At 35.5% G+C, this 19644-nt stretch overlaps 1 protein-coding gene across 1 annotated transcript in view; it reads left to right on the top strand.

The window, feature by feature from the left end:
• The window catches only part of VWA8 (von Willebrand factor A domain containing 8), a 187576-nt gene that overhangs the window by 54532 nt on the left and 113400 nt on the right, over nt 1–19644 (top strand). The window contains exons 13-19 of the mRNA XM_035322136.1: nt 719–879; nt 2074–2187; nt 10051–10219; nt 10560–10637; nt 13966–14081; nt 14886–14992; nt 17000–17106. Coding sequence (XP_035178027.1) covers nt 719–879; nt 2074–2187; nt 10051–10219; nt 10560–10637; nt 13966–14081; nt 14886–14992; nt 17000–17106 — 852 coding nt within the window. The remainder of the gene's footprint in view (nt 1–718; nt 880–2073; nt 2188–10050; nt 10220–10559; nt 10638–13965; nt 14082–14885; nt 14993–16999; nt 17107–19644) is intronic.

Genomic DNA, 19644 nt, shown 5'->3' with positions numbered 1-19644 from the left:
TCGGGTCACAAAATTGCTATTACATTCTTGTTGCTGTAGTGCATACCTGTTGTAATGGAACATTCAAAATATTTATACTGGAGGCTATACTAGATTTTGTCTTCGGTTGCAATTTATTCCCCAAGTCTTATTTTGTGATGCTCTACATCCTTCTGGTATTTTGTTTGTTACTGGCTCCTTTCTTATCCTCTCCTTTCTTCTCTGACGCTTCCGCTGTATTTTTCTTCTGAGAGATGGAATGTCATGCTTTGTGTTATGATCTTACTTTAGGATTAATGATGAAGTCTTTGCTCCTTCAGGTGATTTCTTCTATACAAAATGAACGACTCCTGTTTGCTCCAGGTGTAACTTGCTGCCCCCTTCTGTACACAAAACTACAAGTTCTCATGAGCGCCCATTACATTTAAGGCAAAGAAAAAAAAACACCACAAAACGATAATAAAATAAAAAAGTTCTAGTTTCAGAGAGGTCAATGAGGTGATACTTGCAAGCCTAGAACTTTCAAATACAATTTAACATAACACGTGTGTGTGTGTGTGTATGTTCATGTGCGTGTGTGCATGTTTCTAATACTCTTTCGAAAAGTAATTGAAGATTTCCTGCTAATCTTCTTTGAGTATATTCTCAGGAAAAGCAGAATGTAGTTTTATGAAGAGGAAGCAGGTACCTGTAGAAGAATGCAATACAGCATAACTATATTCTTCTGATGAATTGACAGGACATGACAGCCAGAGATTTGCTACAGCAGAGGTATACTCTTCCTAATGGGGATACTGCTTGGAGACCATCGCCGCTTGTTACTGCTGCCCTGGAAGGAAAGCTTGTTATTCTTGATGGCATTCATCGAATTAACCCTGGCACTCTAGCTGTACTTCAAAGGTCAGGATATGAGCATGGATAAGTTGTGTGCACGTGATGTGCTTATTGAGCGCATGCCTATTGAGAAATTAAGTTTCTTCTGGTGAATATGAGTTTATAACTTCAAGAATACTGCAAAAATCAAGATGAGCAAGTTTGATAGAATATGTAACATTCAGTCTTTACATACATGAAAGCAGAAGCGATTCTTTCATGTTCTTTAGAAGTCTAATAGTGCAGGAAATTTCAGCTCTCTGTAAATACAGTGTGTAAGTCTGAATTGAAGAATGATTTTACTCTACACTTATCATATTTAAAAATTAGTAATTTGTGCACAATGATTTGAAAATGCAAGATGTCAGAAAATTTTTAAAATGCTTTGAATGCATTATGCTGCTAAATAAAATACAGTCATTAGTTACATGTAAAAGCATTCTTTATTTTGATTGAAAATAACTCCTTCTAAATATTATTTCACAATTCAGTAAAAAAATAAACTTCCCAGAAGCAGAAGTAGTAATATCAGATACTATGTTAATAATAATCTGTAACATCAGGTCAAATATTTCTTGTACTTTGTTTACCTGAGCTATGTAATGCCATTCATAAACATAAAGGACATAATTAGCTTTAAAAGCAGGTTGTAGCAAAAACATTTTATGAATTCATTTACTGTATATATACAGAGGAGAGTAGGCAGAAGAGAGAATTATGGTAGCCTGTTCTTTCTCTTTTTAAATCGGTTTCTTTACCTTCTGATTTTTCTTCAAACACGTGCATGTGCTGTATCTACATACATATAATCAACTTCTACATTAAAAAAAAGCCGTCTCTCTATGTACACTACTCATTAAAACCAACTGAAATATGTTGCTTCAGGAAAAAAAAAAAAGAAAAAAAAAAGAAGTATATTACTTGGTACCAGTATGACTAAATGCCTGTTTAATGCCACTTAATTTAAAAGATGTGTATTTTTTTCATTTTCTCATTATTTTCAATCTAGGCGAGGTTGCCTAACTGACTTGGGACTAAAACTAGTTACTTATGGAAATTACTTCACCTTCACACCGGGATGCATCTTAAACTACTATAACTTCTTTTTACAATGAACTGTGTTAATTGAAGTAGCTTTTAATATAAAAAAGTATTAGTTGAAATAAGTATTATAGAAGGAAATCAAAGGCTAGATAAAGCTTATTTTTTATTTTCAAACAGACTAATACATGACAGAGAACTGACCCTCTATGATGGCACCAGATTATTAAGGGAAGATAGGTATCAGAACTTAAAAGAAGAATTACAGATCACTGATGAGAAACTACAGGAAAGGTAAAGTGTTGGCTATGACTATAGAATGCAAACAGCTTTTCATCCTGTATAGCACTTAATCTTCTTTATTTTATTACAAAAACATTTTGCAAAATGCTTCTCTCTTAAACTGATACCTTTTAATTACTAAGAGGGCATAATTTAAACGTCAGTTTCCTCATGAGGGTTTGTTGGTTTTTTTTTGGCATGAGAAAATTATACCCTGTTTAGAGTGCTCAAACTAAGAGAAAATCCTTAAATATCCTTCAACAGGAGGGGTGAGAAATTGTAAGTACATTAAAATATAGATGTAAAAGAATATAATTCTTAATTTTGGAACATTTTATTAACAGCACCTGAAAATAAAGCTAAACTGAAATTAAATATAGCTTGTTACTTTATTTTTCTTCATTAACTAGAAAGCTGGTATTTAATTTACAACTAATATGGAGCAGGAAATCCTAAGGATGGGTTGGGACCCATTATGCTTATTCTATTTGTTTCTTCACTTCCACTTGTCTGCTAGAAACATTCCACAGATAGAAAAGGTCTCTCTGATTGCCACTCTTGATACATAGTCAAACACTGCTGACAAATTGCAGTAACTGGGAAAGATATTGTTGAGTGTACTCCAAGATAAATACAATCTAATATTCAGGCATATATGAAATAAGCAGTATATAAGAAGCTAAACATACTGTGTTTCTTAAACGGCTCAAATCTCTGAAAAAAAACATTTGAAGTGTCAGATGACTGTGCTCACATTTACACTGCAAGATGTGTGTGCTCCCAAACTTTAAAGAGACATTCTCAGTTCTGGTAGGGATGCACTTGTTATGTGCAACCTCTTCATATGTACCACCCCCTGTTTCTCTTAATTGTCATGCTAAGTACATTTTTTTTTCTTTGATCTTCTTCATAGTCTACCCTTTAGAACTACAACTTTTTAAAAGTTGTTTTTCTTTTATTGCCTACTTGTTTTGCTATTTCTGGTTCCCCTTTGATCTAAAATACTGCACTGTTGAGTTTTGTGAGGGGGGTTGTGTTTTTTTTGTTGTTGTTGTTTTTTGTTTTTTTTTTAAGAACTTCATTTTAAATTTAAAGTCTTCTTTAGCATTTATTTATTTATTTATTATTTGGAAGATATGGTGTAATCTAAGCGTGTTTGTTGCTACTTGTATACAGGCTGCTGCAGCCATACACCTAGCTAGATGGCATTTCCTGCATTTGTTTTATGACTAAAGAACTATATATCAGGGACGTGTTCATAAGTATTTTAAGCCCAAATTTTGAAAAGAGAAGCAAAAAAATCTCTAAGGATCCGTCTTGGCATTCAATACTGACTTTGCGTTCAACTTTGTACTTCAATATAGATCTACTGAAATATTGTGCACAGCTTTTTGCTACTTTGGAGGCCCCAAGAGTCCTTTTTGGTGTTCCTCAGTAGAGTGTCCCTCATGCCTTCAGATCACAATGCATTGCTTTTACCTAGCCACTTCAGTGTTGTGCAACAGAGAGCTTATTGTGAATTGGTAAGACCTGAATGACCTATTTGACTGACCATGAGCTTTAATTCTAAAAGGGGGGTGACTTGTCTCCCCTCTTCTGAAGACAAGTTGAAGTAGTGCAAAAATCTGTCAGCTTCTTTGGGTTTGGCAGTGGTCTTCTTCAGCATCATCAGACCACTCATCTGTACAGAGGGTGCTGTTCTGGTCAGCCCTTGAGGAACTGAAGGTGTTTCAGGACCTGATCCTGTACCTAATGTTTTTGGTCGGTTAATGTTTTCTGAAAACATCGCTACCTTTCACTTGCTCCAGGCCATGATATCAGTAGTTGTTCTTTGATTCCAGTCCTGCATTCCTCCCTGCTATTCCTCCTTTCCAGCAGCAGTTGCCTGTCACTGTAAGCTTCAGTACCTTCCAGTGTCGCAGAATGGCTGTGCAAAATGAAGTGTTCTTCCCAGACACCTTCTGATCAAATGTTATCTGGGTTCTGACAGCTGATTTAATCACAGTGCAAGAAAACAGGAAGGTGCAAACCATCCATCATTTGCCTGCGAAAGATTGCCTTGTGGAAATAGCGTATAGAATACATTGTACCTTGAATTTATGAGCAAATTGCCTGGGCAGTTTCTTCCAAATCATGACGGGGAGTTGCTTTCCACAGTGATGAGAAATATGGTGTATTTTGCTGTGTAATAATGGCTTCGACTGTGTTTCTGATGCTAAAGGTGCACAGAAAGAGTTTTATTTATGCAGATTTTCTGAAGTGGACTAAAGTAATTTCAGTACAATTGCTCTTTCCAAGGCCTACAGAATATACAGTGTCATTCCTGTTTATGCTGGAACTTAATTTGGGTTGTTTGCCGAGTGGCACGTGAAAACTTCTGTAACTAACTTCCAATAAGGATTTCCCCATGGAAACTGGTTTCAACTTTTATTTGAACCAGAAGTCTTTTTTTTCTCCTAAATCTCACTCATTCTGTCTGAGACTTCAGTTCTCATTTATATATGGGAAATCAATATGTGTTTTAAGTTTGGTACATAGAATACATATTTTAGAGTTAACAAAAGTATTTTTTTTTTCTTTTTTTATTAGCGTTTTAATTATCTACCTGATCTCACATGTTAAGGTAGTTCTTATGAGAAACAGTGGAAGAGGAAAATACATACTGAGAGGTACATCAGTGATTTAGTGGAAGTGCATTGACAGAGTTTTAAGTCCCTGAACAGTCAGGCAGGGCCTAAATGAAGTAGCTAAAAATAGTCATAAATGGAGCAGATGAAAAAATAAGATAAAAAGGTGTATTTCTGAAGGAGCAGGATTTGAAGAAAAGAAGGCAAATGCCTCATTAGGAGATTGTTAGATTAGGGGAGGGCAGGATTTGGGGAAAAGCACTGGCTGGGGACTGGAAGGTGGCTGTGATAGAGAACCGGTACCTTCCTGCTATCTCTAAGGGAAACTGAGTACATGAGGTACATTTTTTTATTTTTTATATATATATATATATTATTAGGGTCAGCTTTACTGTGCATGAGCGTTCTTGATTTTAGTGATGATTCACACTGTGGTTTGGGGTTTCTCTCTTCTGGACTTCATTTCATATTCATGAAACACATGAAATACAAAAAAAACTAACTGTTCTGTGTGTTGCCTCAAATAAAAACTCACAAATGAGGTGGCCAGATTGTAGGTTACATATATACAAATACATCTTTCATAATGGGAAAGAACAGCTGATGATGCTTTTTAGTAGACTACTAGGGCTCAGATTTTAATAGAAAGTCAGCTTTCAAATTCCATTCATAAAATACTATCTCCTGATAGATAAAAGGAGTACTGTTCTTAACCAAGGAGATAAAACTACTTTAGTCTGTGTTCATAAGAGGATTTAAAACACCTGAAGATTTTTCTGGTAAAAATTTGAGATGTTAATGGGGAAGTTCTAGGGGATCCCCTTTTCAGTGCAGCAAGATATATTTTTTACTAAGCTTTCATGTCCCTATAGGAAAATGATAGTGAAAATAATACGATTATTTTTCATGGTTTTACTTCCTTTAATTTTTAGTATTTCAACAGTAATAATACTCAAATTTTGCAGTATTCTCCTATTTATTCTACTATTACATATATCACTTAATGATAAATCTGGAGGTTCTTTTATTTTTTAAATAAAGGGATAGTATTTCAGATCACAATATGGCCAAAGGAAATTACAAGCCTCTGTATGTAGAATATGAACAGTATACTAAAGAACGTGAAAGTGCTTCGACTACGGCAGTGTTATTAGCAGTGTCAGACAAAGGGGAAAGTGTTGCTTGCTGTTCAGATTTGTTTTCACATTTTGCTGGTTTTAATACTATTTTTCATAAATCAAATTTCTGACAACTTCATTTAAAAGTATGGCTACGTCCCTAAGATCTAATAAAATATATTCTTATTCTTAATTATTTTAATTATTGACTTTAAGTTATATGTTCATAATTCATTTCATTACATTTCCGTATCTGTCACATCCACTAGCATTTTCCTGAAGAGGGCTTCAGAGTGGTGGGTCGATAGCTCTAGCAGGAGTGACAAGGGAAACTTGAAAATTTTTGTTTATATTTTGGGACAAGAGGAAAAAAAAAAAAAAGGTGCCCCTAAGAAAATTACACATGGTCTAGATCATCTTAGAGGTCTTTTCCAACCTAAATGATTCTATGATAGAAGGAAATTATAACTGTTGATTACTTATTAGTTTAATTATTGTATAAGAAGAAGTGCATTCATCCACTATGCATGTCCAAGAATTCTGCACAGATCTTCTTATGTAATGAATAATTACTTCATTGAGACAGATGATGTAGAGTTAGTATATATGGCTTTCACAAGACAAGCAGTGAGGTGCTGGTTTGTCTTACGAGGCAGTCTTTTAACCTGTTTGGGTGGATAATCCACCCCCACTCCCAGTGTTCACACACATGATAAGGCTCTGGTGTGGTGGGCAGAAAGCCATCTATCACAAGAAAATCTAGAAATACGTATATAATAAGAATTGTTCAGAAACTCCTAACATAGGTCTAGTTTTAATGCCTTGAGGGCAGTGGATTATTTTCCATGTAATTAGGTTGAAAGGCAACATACATAGTAGATGAGACAAATATAAAATGTGGCAAAAAGTGCATTTTGAAAGCAATAAATATTTTTAACTGCTTACATTTTCTAGCTTTTACTTTGTTTTTACCATGTGTTCTTTTTTTTTTCCAGCTTAGTGGATTTCCAGATAAAGTAATCTGTTAAATTTAGAATATTGTGAAACTGAAGAAAAATCGCAAGGAAAAAATGATAGCTCATTTGTGATCCTAGCATTACTACAATTCCTAACTGATGATATTGTTTTTATTTTGAAAGAACATGAGATTTATAAAACCATGCTACAGGAATAGACAACCAAACCCAGTTTGGTTTTGCAAGGTGGCATTAGGAATACCATTCTGCATCTTTTTGGTTCTTTTGGAAACTTCACTTGCTTTGAACCATGTGTCAATAACAAGAAAATCTTTCCCTAAAATCATTCTGAGCAGTCTGCATTCTGATCTCCCTCTCGAGCAGTGGTGGTAATCCTTGGTTGGAATTAAACACTGATGTCAAAAAGACACGGATATTAGTACAAGAGAGCACTCTGCTATCTCTGTTATCAGTAAACATTTAATAGAAAGACAAAGGAATGGAGGCTCTCTGCACTAATCCACTAACACCAGATTTTCATACTATGTTAGAGTTTCAATAACTTTATAAGTGTTTTAGAAAAAGTTGTTTTTTAAAAAAAAATGTTTTTAACAAGATGCATTTATTTGGCCTTCATCTGCAAAGAATACGAGATGTCAAAGATCTCTGTTTTATGAAATAAAGCCTTATATAGTAGCTTCATATTATATTCCATTAGAGACTTGATCTCTAATAGTGTGGAGCAACTTTGAAGCTCCTCAACTACTATCATGGACGGTTGGAACTTCCATAGCATTGCAGAATCAGGTCGTTTATGACATTCTATTTTTTTTTAATAATACACTTACCTTTTCAATATTTCAAACATCAGTCCAAACAATAGCTTTTGAAGTAGCCAGGTAGTTTCATCCATGTTTACAAAGTGGAAAACTACAGCAGGGGTGTTGCAACCTGTCAAAACCTAGTGTACCTCAGTGACTTCAGCTGATATCACCAAATTAGCTTGCCCTAACTTCATTGCCTTTCCTCCTGCTTCTCTGCATTCTGTCCCTGACTGTCCCCACCATGTGCTTTGAATTAGGCGTTAATGTGGATGTGATACAAGAGAGATGTATTTTCTTTACGATGGAAAGCTGATGGCTTTTTGTGCTCTTACAGTATTGCAGAAGGACCGGAATTGGTCCTGGGAATTTAGGTGATTATAGAAGGAGGGTTGTTTTTCTTCTTGGTAATGGGGGGAAAGGTGAGTCCGGAAATGTATCTATTTATGCTATCTAAGGATCATTTTCTTCTATAATGAAGTTGCCCAATGTTCCCTGACCTTCTTTTATGCGTAGTGACAGTGACATTCCTATTGGTTCCTCTTTCACGTGATGTTTTCAGACATCTATTTCTATTTTTATCAGTCAGGGAATAGCTTCTAGGCTTATGACTTTCAGCTGAGAATAACTCATGCCACCCCCTGTGTTTGCTTTGATACAAGCGACTGTTTGCTGTAATGACTCTGTTGTATCACAATTTTATTGTTGTGACTAACAAATGAGCCTACTACGCAGTAGGTTTGATAATTTGTATTTAATGGTCATATTGTGTCTTAGGATTTTTTTGCTTATATACCCTCATTTTCCCCCTCAGTTTAACCAGGAGGAATACTTGCCTCCAAGAGTTCCAATTTCAAATGTAATTTATATGGGGAATGGCTCATGATAACAGGCATATCTAACAATATAAGCCAATTCAATTTCACTTGCTTTTCTTTTTCCAAATTAGCACCTGCTATTTTAATAAGAGTACTGAAAAAATAATTGTTGTAAACAGGCCCTTCTTGCATAATTTGACTGTCTTTCATATCTGACTCGTTACTGTCTACTGTTACTTCTACCGATCATGAAGTTGTGCTGATGAATGAGTACGAATGAATTCCTAATCCAAAGATATGATAATATTACAAAGACAAGACAAGCAAAAGATGTGAAAAACCACCCAAGACAGATGCGGTGGTCTTCTACTGCCATAACACATGCATCCAGCAGTGGTATATTTAAGCATGTGTTGGTTGCAGTAAGCTCCCATTATCTTCTGTGGAATGAAATAGGCAGGCATTTCAGAGACTGTTACTCACCAAATCCTACAGTGTGGAATTTACACAGTGAATAGTGGACGTATTGCTACAGGAAGCTGTGGAGACAGATAGGATGATGAAGTTCAGAAAGGGATTAGACAAATCTGTGGATAAAAGGGCATTAAAACAAATAAAGTTCAATCCCTAATATCCTTGAATGCGTGATTGTGGGTGCTGGGAGAGTGAGGGGAATTAAGTGCCGATAGTAGTTTATCACATAAGCCTTGAAAAAGGCTTCCCCAAGGAGCATCTCCAGCTGCCACCAACAGAGACAGAACATTTAGCTAGATGGATAGATTGAAGGACCCAGTAAAATGGTTCTTAAATTCTTTTAATCTTAGGCAGCTCTTTGAGGGACCTGTTTCCCCATACTGACTTGAAAATGAGTCAAAGGTGAGGTGGCTGGCCTGGCCTTTGAAGTATAACTTTCCGAGATATTACGAAGTTGGGTGCATTAATCCCACCCCAAGCGACTAGGTGATTTTCCAGGGGCTGCAGAGAATGTCAGTAAGTTCCTAAAGTGTTACTAAATCAATCTTTTTGTGATATTAAGGCCAATCTTCACAGTTTTATCATTTCTGTCAATCTAATTGAGTAAAATAAATTCTCATTACTGCAGCTTCAGTAGATGTTGTTCGTTCCCTGATTTGCCTGTTAGACATACTGCTTTAGGTAAAACACTCCTAAAAATCATATCAAATTAGTGAACTGTGTCCATCTAAGATGTACAGACCAGTAAACAGTAGCCTAGTTGCTGGTATTTGCCCATCTTGAGACGTGCAGGTCATGTTGCAGATGAGAAGTGGAGACTTTGGGTACCCTTCTCAGTGTAGAGAAGTATGAGCAATTTATACAATTGCAAGTCATGTTATGCAGTCTTTGTCTTTTTTTATTTGTAATAAAGTAGCATTTGCAAATTATGACAAAAGACATCGTGATATGGTCCAGTACACTAATATAATTCGTTTTTCATCTATTGTAAAACTAAAAATATGAAATTTGATATTCACTGCTTAGGCCAAGTAATGCATTTTTTAAAACTTGTTTTGCAGGTCCATCTTTCCAATACACCCCTCATTCAGAATAGTTGTCCTAGCAGAACCTCCTGTCATCGGAAGTAGTACCCAGCAATGGCTGGGTCCAGAGTTTCTGACACTGTTTCTTTTTCATAATGTTCGATCTTTAAGCAAGAATGAAGAAATTCAAGTTATTAAAGAAATGGTAAGTACGTTCAGCATTTTAGGCACGTGCTGATTATTGTTTACTGAACATGGTTATTTACTATATAAAGATATTTTGCTTTTCCAGTCCCTATTTCAGTGTAGCACAAATGACTCTTCATTTTCAAAGCCTGCTTATCTTTTAATGGTATTGGAATAAATTAGCATTCCTATAATGATATTAAATGATGCTGTAATAGAAAAACATTATCAAAACTGTATTCCTTTTCTGGTGGCATAAACCAGCTGCAGAAGGTGTATACTCATTGCACATATGTGTAGCTGTGTATGGAACTTAACCCATCGTGTGGTAAGATTAATACTGTTTTTGTTTCAAGCAGATTCCAAATGTACCCAGTGCTGCTGTGGAGCAGTTGTTGTCATTAACACACAAGCTTCGGGAGACAAATGATGCTACAGTGAGTACTCCCCTACCCCCTCTTCTTTTCTCCACAAATTTGATTTCTCCTACTATGACTGTTTGCTTTGTTTGTTTTAAGAAAGTCTGGTTAAAGCTTCCTAGCTATAGTGTTATTTTAAAGGCTGCCTGATTGAAAACCAGCCCCAGAAAGTTACTGCTGGCAGTTACTGAACCGTATACTGTAACTTCTTTGATTTTTATGTACGTTTTTAGAATCTGCATAAATAAAGCTTTTAGGAAATTGCCCAAATCCTAGAGAAGTAAGAAAAGCACACACACTGCCAGTGGGTTTAGATATGTGGCTCACAGTGAGAGATGCTCAAGGTACCTTTTGAATAGGTATGGAGATAATCATGTTTGTCCAAACATGTTTTGATTACTTCGCTTTAGTCATTGGAACTTTGGTAGCTGAAATTATTGTGGCTTTTTCAGCAGTGGAAACTATCTAGCCATTATAAAATGCCCGTGGGCAACAGCAAAGATTAGGAATGTAAAAGGGAAAGCTCCAGAATTCCTATCTGAGTTACTGCTACAGGTTATTCTATTAAAGCAGTCTTATCAAGAAAAATAAGTTCTGCTGACATAGTAACCACAAAATTCTCTAAAAAGATAGTCAGATCTTGGTGAAAAGTAGAAGAAATCATTGCTATGGCAACTGGATGTTTTAACTAAAACATAAAACATTTTAAGTGGAATCCAGCAATTTAACTGGTATGCAAATTGTAATCTGTTCTCCATAATTTTCATGATTTAACATGGGTAATAGTTTTCATAGTATTACTATTCAGGTAGCTGAGGGATATTGAAAGGCTGTTGTGCTCTTCTGAGCTTAAAGGAACAAAAAAAATAAAAGGGCTGACTTTTAGATACACCTTTTGGACAATGTTGTTATTAACATTTATTTAACTTTCTGCACCTAATGTTTGAAAAATGTAGACTGAAAAAATGTAGTTTGGGGCATATTTGGAGACATACCATGCTGGAACAGAGCATTATAAAAGTCATTTCCAAACATGGATGTCTATAGCATTGTGAAGTATCTAAATGAAGTATATGATGTTGGATAAGAAGTAAGTCATGATACGGACTGAGGGAGGATTCTTGTAGATGACCAGTGACATGAGACATGTCAAGAATAGCATGCCTGTGTGGAGAGCTGAAATATGTGCCTAAGGTATGTCAGGCTATTTTTAGAGTTGCCTAAGTAAGTAATCCTCTGCCAGAGATTATCCTGAAATATTAGCCATTGTTTAAAGTGATTTTGTTAACAATAGAAGAATACCTGTAGCATATTCAGCCTGTGGGTGTATTTTGCGTCATTGTAATTGTTTGTTTGATATACAATAGAACCTAGAGACCACAATCAAGATCCTGTTGAATTAGATGCCTCGTAGATATATACTCCAAAGACTGTCACAAAGACTGTAACCTAATTTTGAGTTTACAGCTATGCCATATAAAAATAAAAAACAGGTAAGGAAGAAAGAGAACATTTTATTCCAAAAGTCTAACTCCCGGTTGCAAATATTCAGATGATGTGACAGTTTCTCCTTTGTGGACTTGTGCTTTGTTTATTCCAGTGGAGGATCCAGTGCTGTATATAATTTTGACTTTAAAATGCCTGTGTTCCTTAGAGATTGGAGTGGCATGGTGTGAGACAAGAGGCAAGAGTGGCTTCCTTATTCCTCCCACTTAGTGCAGTGGATGAAGCATGCTACCTCAGTTATTCTGCTCAACTGCCAATTTCCACCAGTGCAATCCCATAGGTTGTGACTTGGGAGGATTGCTTGCCTTACAAAAATATAATTTGCCTAGAATATTTCAGGTCTTTAAGATTCTTTACAAAAAACATAATCTCCCAAAACAGTGAGAGTTCTGACTAGTGAGCAGGGACGATGGAGATACAGCACTCACCCCTCTCAGTTGCCTGTGCTTCGAACGTGGTCTTCAGATAACACTTGAAAAGCCATCGGTTACAACACAATGTCTGTAATGCTTGGTAGTAAATGATGATGCTTCAGAAAATGCCTCACAATCTTCGATCAATGAAAATAGGAAGAGCAAGAGTAGTAATTGTAGCAGTTATCCCAACCTAAACCATTCTTGCTTATTGCTCAGAGCTAAGCTAAAACATACGGTCTTTTGCCTTCTCAGCTTTTGAGTTTTGTACAGTCTCATGGAACTGATTCTTTTTTTCCTTTCAAAAAAAGTTAATGTCTGTTTGTCAAAAGTGCAGTTTTCCAGAGGAAAGAGTTGGTGATAAGGCATTTCTTAGGCATAAAAATGATTAAGGGAGAAAAAGGTTGTGAAATTAATCAGGTGTTGCCTTCTCTATATTTTTCCTTGATGATAAACTTGAGGATTTTTTTCCAATTGAAACAATATATTAAGATAATTGTAATTCAGTTAGAAATCATTTATATGCCCCAAAGCAAAACATTCAGAAATTACCTAATTAAAATATTTCAGTTGACCCAGGCAAAGCATGGCGTGACTTATCAGATCACACTCATTGTTGTGTGCTTCCTGCTAAAATAAGGAACCTGTTTGCATTAGATACCTTCATCCGGTATACGTAGTGAATAGAAGGATTTCTTTCTCGATTTTTATATCTCTCTCTAAATAGATGGCCACTTGTTTGGGGGCTTTGTTTGTTTGTTTTTACATTTTGCTTTGTTTGATTTAGGTCTGCTTTCCCAGGCCTTGAAGCACTTTTGTAACTCCTTACTGAATCATGTCCAATTTCTAGCATTTACTTTAACACATGGACAACAGAAAAGGACGCAGTGTTCCAGTAATGGCCCACCCAAAAGGCGTGTGCAGAGGTGATACAATCTCCTTACTTCTGTCCAGTGTTGTCTTGTTTATACATCCACGAATCCTGCCAGACCCTTTTGCCAGAGCATTACATGTGGTGCTCATATTCAGCTTGTGAAGAGCAGGCGATAGATTGTAAGACACTGGTCCTTTTACCATGGCTAATCTCCTTGTTGTTATCAACACTGTTTAGTTTTAGGTTTTATATAGCACAGAAAATGAAGTTATCAGCACATTTTTTCCCTGTTGCTTATCAAGTGAAATCATAAAGCAAATCTGTAGATAACATCATGATTTCCGTGACACTGAAGAACTGCAACAAATACAGAATTACAAACGTGTGGATTAAAAAGCACACGCTACTGTAGGAGGCAGAAAGCACTTATGAATTAGGAGAAAACTTGAAATAATTACTTTTGGATTACATTTTTTCCTGACTCATTCAGTTTAAATCCCTGAGATCAATTCCCAGAGATGAAATAATTAAACTACCTTGTATTTTGTGACAGGCACAGTCTCTAGCTTCATCTTTATCTACTCGACAACTCTTGCGAATTTGTCGGCGACTGTCACAACATCCAGATGAAAGCCTTTACTATGCTGTTAATAAAGCCTGCCTTTCCAGGTAGAAGTGCCAGTATGGGTGGGAGTTCCAGAGTTCCTTGGGTTATTGCTAACATACGAGATATCTTTTAATGCAGTTCAGCAAATAATGCAATTGCTCTCTTGCTTCTTAAATTCTGTCATTTCTTCAAAACAATTTCTGTGGCATTCTCAGTCTTAAAAGCTAAGTCAAAATGGTTTTGTACTGTTTTCTCATCTTTATGATTATGTTTAATGACATCATACAAGTTAGGTCACCATTATCAACATTACTTCGCTTTCTCAGAACACTCAAAGCAGAGTTATATTAATGTCTAGTATGGCTGGATGCTTGATGGACGTTCAGTTTTAGTTCTATAAACTGTATATGAAATTATGAATATAGTGTGGGGTTTTTTGTTTGTTTTTCTTCTGTTCTTTTCTATTAAAAAAGGCAAATTTTAATTAACAAAAGGTTTGAAAAAGGCCTCAGACTGTATGCCACAGAGCTCTTTATTTCACTTTAGAGCTCTAGGTTCAAGGGAACTGAGTCAAGAGAAGAGGTGTTTCCAAATAAACATTGTTTTTATAGTAGCTCTTACTGGTAGTGGAACGAGGATATTACATACTTCCAGTCCTAATTCATCCTACATTGCAGCTTTTCTTGCAATATTCCATAATACTGAAGCTTTTTATAATGAGCATGCAACTTACACGAGGGCATAGACAGACATTAAGAGTTTGGAGATCTAAGTAAAGCTTCATACTGGTTTTACTTTACAGAAAATACTGAAAACTTTTCAGAAAACTTGCTTAAAAAATGTTTTACCTCTGTTACTTCATTTAGGTTTTTACCAAACCTTGCCAGATCAGCTTTACACAAAAATCTACAGGATTCTGGTATTGAATCAAGTCCAGATAGCACAAAGAAACTAGAGGAAAAGGATTACGCTTGTAAGTTTATGCCATCTTTTGTCCTGTTCTTCATGAATGTTACTCAGATAGTTCAGCATGTAAATGTGCACTAAATGACCACAAAATTAAATGTAGTTTGCTTCGGTTACATCCATTTGGCTTTGTTCTGTTGGGAAGTAATAACTCTTAATATGCTGATACTTATGTACTGTCTGCTGCATTCCCTGCCCATGACATTTAGTGTCCTTGACATGTTTAAGGGTTCCCCAGTCTAACAGATTGATGACCTCAGACACTTGACCAGCTCTTGGATTTCTGTTGTGGCTTTCATGTTTTTTATTTGTTTGTTTGTTTTATTATTATTATCACTTGTACTACCATTTTGCATGGTTCGTAGTTACAGCTTTGTTTTGATCTTAATCTTTCTCTGTTATGTTCTTTACCATTTGTTTTTTGATCTTCGCTGGTAAAATCAACCTCTTTCTCATCAAGACTCTTGTAGGAGTTTTGGGTTGTATTTTGTTTTCATTCTGGTACATAATTTTTTATTCTTTTTTCTTTTTTTTTATATTCTTTAAGTTGTTATCATATACCATTTTTATCCAGCAGGGGTTTGTTTCTTTACCTCCCTGTTTCTTTACCAACCTGTATTCTTTTGAAAGAGCCTTCAGTACTTCACACATATTTCTGCTTCCACCATTTTTATCACTTCTTTCTCATTCCTGCCTGTCCTTTGGTCTTCATGCTAATTGTGTAAGTTTTGATAACTTCCATCAGGTAGCACACACTGAATGATCAGCCATTTTCTGTTCACTAAACTTTTCCTTTCAACAGCTTTGATCTATACTCCATCAGTATTACATTCGCTGTCATTTCTCTGTATGGATATTCTCAGTTTTGTGATACATTTGACTTCTGTGTTTTCACAGATCTTTACAGTAGAAAACGTGTCTTTGGTCAGAATTAGTACATACATATGTAATAATGCATAAATGGCTGCATAGGTGTATGTATGCATGTATATATGCATATGTATGCCTGAATAGATGTATATAATATATATATAGAATACATGCTTTATTGATAATGCATGAATGGCTGCATATGTACACACATAGCTGAATATATAATATTATGTAATATTGCATTATAGTGTATATAATGCATTATATCTATATTTGCGTTATATGTTTATATATGTAAAAATTATTTATGAAATAATTAGAAATATTGCCAATTTCATGATGCTGTCTGCTTACCATTTTTTTTCATCGTGATACCTCCCTTGAAATTTCTTCATGTTTCGCTGTCCCATGTTTTATAAGAGAGCACATTATAATCCTTTTTTATTATTATATACACTTAGCTGCTGCTTTCCTATGGAAGAAATTTATGGTTCCCTTGATGTAAGCATTTATTAGTTTTTTTTTACTTTTTCTCTCAGAGTTGAAGGTTATACCTTCAAGTGCAAAATTATTCAGTTTTCATCAGGTATTAAATGTGTCCACTTTCTAGAATTAACCCATTTGGTCAAAAAAGTAATCCTGGATGCAAAAATCAACACTCTAGTACTGCTGTGATGGGTTGGCCCCAGCTCTCCTCAGTCCCATCCACACCCTATGCCTACTGGGACAATTAGAGAAAATAGAGAACAGAAGAGAGTGAAAAGCTTGTGGGTTGAGGAAACGTAGTCTGACAAAGTTAGTGGTATTCCAATAACAAAACAAGAGTATGGAGTTAAAACAAGATAGCTGTCACAGCTTCTAGTGTACTTTATGATATTTTTTACGTAAGATCACCTGTTCATCATTTATTATAGGAGACTTCTTTGCAATTATAAAGAGAATTCAAATTCATTATAATGCAACCTCTTGTTAACAGAAAATCTTCCAAGCATTCACTTTAGATAGAAGTCATTTACAGTGACCCACAGCCTTGTTAAAATTTGCAAACTTTCACTTGTAAGCATTGGCGATTGATTGCATGTCTGCTCAGAGGATGGTATAAGTAATGCACATGCTTGTTTGTTTCCTAAAAAATGTCTAGGTGAAATAAACAATGGCATTCTGAAGATAGGATCTGTGACAATGCCAGTTTATAACCCAAGTGAGAAAATGAAAGTGCCTGATGTGTTGTTTTACGAAAATGCCCAAGTAAGTAGAACTCACTGGCTTCTCAGGAACAAAAAATTTGTTAAATGTGTACTAATGCACATATTCACATTTATTAAATAATATACTAATTTTGAAGGTTATATTTCTGAAGTAGCTTCTTTAGGATAAATTTTTTTCTCAGGGGTTTTGCTGCTCATTTCAGATCCATCTTCACTGTGTCCCTTTGTAAATGTTGTAACAATCCCATTGAACATTCATAAAATGCAAAACGACTTCGAGTGAACTTGAATTTTATCTAGAATTATTTGATAAGATGTTTTATTGAGTGATTTTATTGCTGCTGCTGACCTGATCAATTCTTGTGGCTGGGTTATTGATTCTGTCCTGACGGAGCATTTTACAAGATTGTAATAGGAAGTTTTACAGGTCGGCAGTACCTACCTTGTATTTGAATTAACGCTCTATGCCTGAAAAGCAAGGTGAAGAGTAATTAGGATTTCTAGTTAGTTATTAGGTAATAATTATTTTATATAACTTGAGTTATTAATTAGTTCCTAGTGTTATTAATGTTAATTAGTTCACAGTAGCAAAGAGTGAGAGCAATTAGTGAACACAATAAAAGGAAAGGGCTTGGTGACTTTTTTTTTTGTTTGTTTTAGTTCCACCCTCTCCCATGTTCCTTTTATAGAGGTAGGTGTACTGCAGCTGTCTTCTCCATCTAGCTTATGGGCCTCAAAATTGTCATACAAGGTTATCCTTAGCCAGAGAATTACCCTTTGAGTGACTACGATATTTCACTGATAGCTTGTGAAGTACTTTTCTTTTTAGGAGACCAGTGTGAATCTCCTTACTTTGTGAATTTTCTTTTCTCTTCTGCTCTATTTTTTTCTTCTTTTCTTGCTTGTAATTTCTTCCCAGAAAGGCTATCCTTTCTGCTACGTATCACCTACTGAAGGTGACAGGCCACGCAAGGAGAACAGATGACAGTCTTCTTCATCTTCCCCAGTAACATTTCATGTGAAATTTTGTTCTTTGTTGCCATTTCGGTAAAGTACTTTATTTCAGTGTGTTGGAAATGAAATCCTAAGTCTTACTAGGATTCATATCTGCATTGCTTCTTCAATCTTCTTGCTTATTGCTTCAGTAATTATAACTGAACACACTGCAGAAAACTGTGGCTGATATTATGCATCAATTTTGTTTAGGCAACATTTGTTAAAAACGCTACATATAACAAACTGCTCTGTATCTGCTCCTGGTAGCAATTAATTCTGAATCCTAGAGGAAAAAACAACCAAATACCTGTCAGAATAGCTGTTCACTTTTCAGAATGAATTTCACTCTTACGTTCTGTATTGCTAGTTCCCACTGTAGTTCAGTCATTCAAGTGTTGTAGTGATCGTTTAGCAAAACCTGCTGGAGAACAAATTTGGTTTACAAGTCCAATGCAACTTTTCCTCTCTTGTATCTAAAAACTACTTCGATTTTTTTTTTCTGTGTTGGTTTATTTATATCCCCAGCCCTTTGCAGTGCCATACAATGTAATGAAATGCATAGTTTTGGTCTTGAAGCATTACATGTTCCAGCGGAATTTCTCATTGCTGCAGTACATTGCTCTCTGTCCACAGCAAGCGGCACAGGGAAATGATTTTTAGGTAGTACGATAAATGCCAGTTTCTTCCCAGGCTCTGCCGAACATGGGTTGATAAAGTTGATACGATATTGCTGTGTCTACTTACAGGTTCTTCATGTAAATATTGAATATGAAATGTCTGCATGCATCCTAATACAATGTTAATTCATGTCCTGGTGAAAAAAGAAATCTTGATATACATAGGATCTTGTAGGAAAGTTGTTCTGCAAGGAAACTGGAATGTACACATATTTGTCCAATTTAGCATAAAACATAAGTCATTTGAAGGAAATTCTCATGCTTTAGCAGTAGAATCAAAAAATGTAATCAGTAAGTGTGGTAAAAATGACTTGCTAGAATTTATGCTCTATCTGGTCAAAGTTACTCTCATCAGTGATAAATTTCTAGTGTGTGTGCTTTCAGAAGACACAGTAGTTTGCCTTGACGTCTTCTTGAATTAATTGTATGTTGAGTGTTCAGTAGTCTTTTGACATGCCCGGTTAGGATTTTGTGGTATTAAGCTATGTTTACAAGAGTTTCTTCCCCCAACCCCCGCCCTCTGTTCTGGAGAGATTTGGAAACCTGAAATATCTTTCACACAGTTGCAAACTGAGTATTTCTATATGCTCAGAGATTGCATGTGACATACTGTTTTTTTTGTGGGTTTGTTTTTTTCAAAATTAAGTACTAGAGATGGAATGATAATGTAGAAAAACTATGTTTATCTATATGTTTATCTACAGGCAAGCATTTATTTCTCTAAGTAGCTTGTCTGACCTACTTACAGATGACCTATTTTCACTAGGTACAGTAGAGAAATATACAAGACTATTGCTAGTAAAGTAGTCTGCATTGCCACATTATCCTTAAATCCTTTTGATCCTTTTAAACAAACTATTTGTGGGGAGCATGATAAGGTTGAATTTTGTATAATGTGTGTTACA

Source organism: Oxyura jamaicensis, chromosome 1, assembly GCF_011077185.1.
Source record: "Oxyura jamaicensis isolate SHBP4307 breed ruddy duck chromosome 1, BPBGC_Ojam_1.0, whole genome shotgun sequence".
NCBI lineage: Eukaryota > Metazoa > Chordata > Aves > Anseriformes > Anatidae > Oxyura > Oxyura jamaicensis.
This window is presented reverse-complemented; position numbering and strand designations above follow the sequence as displayed.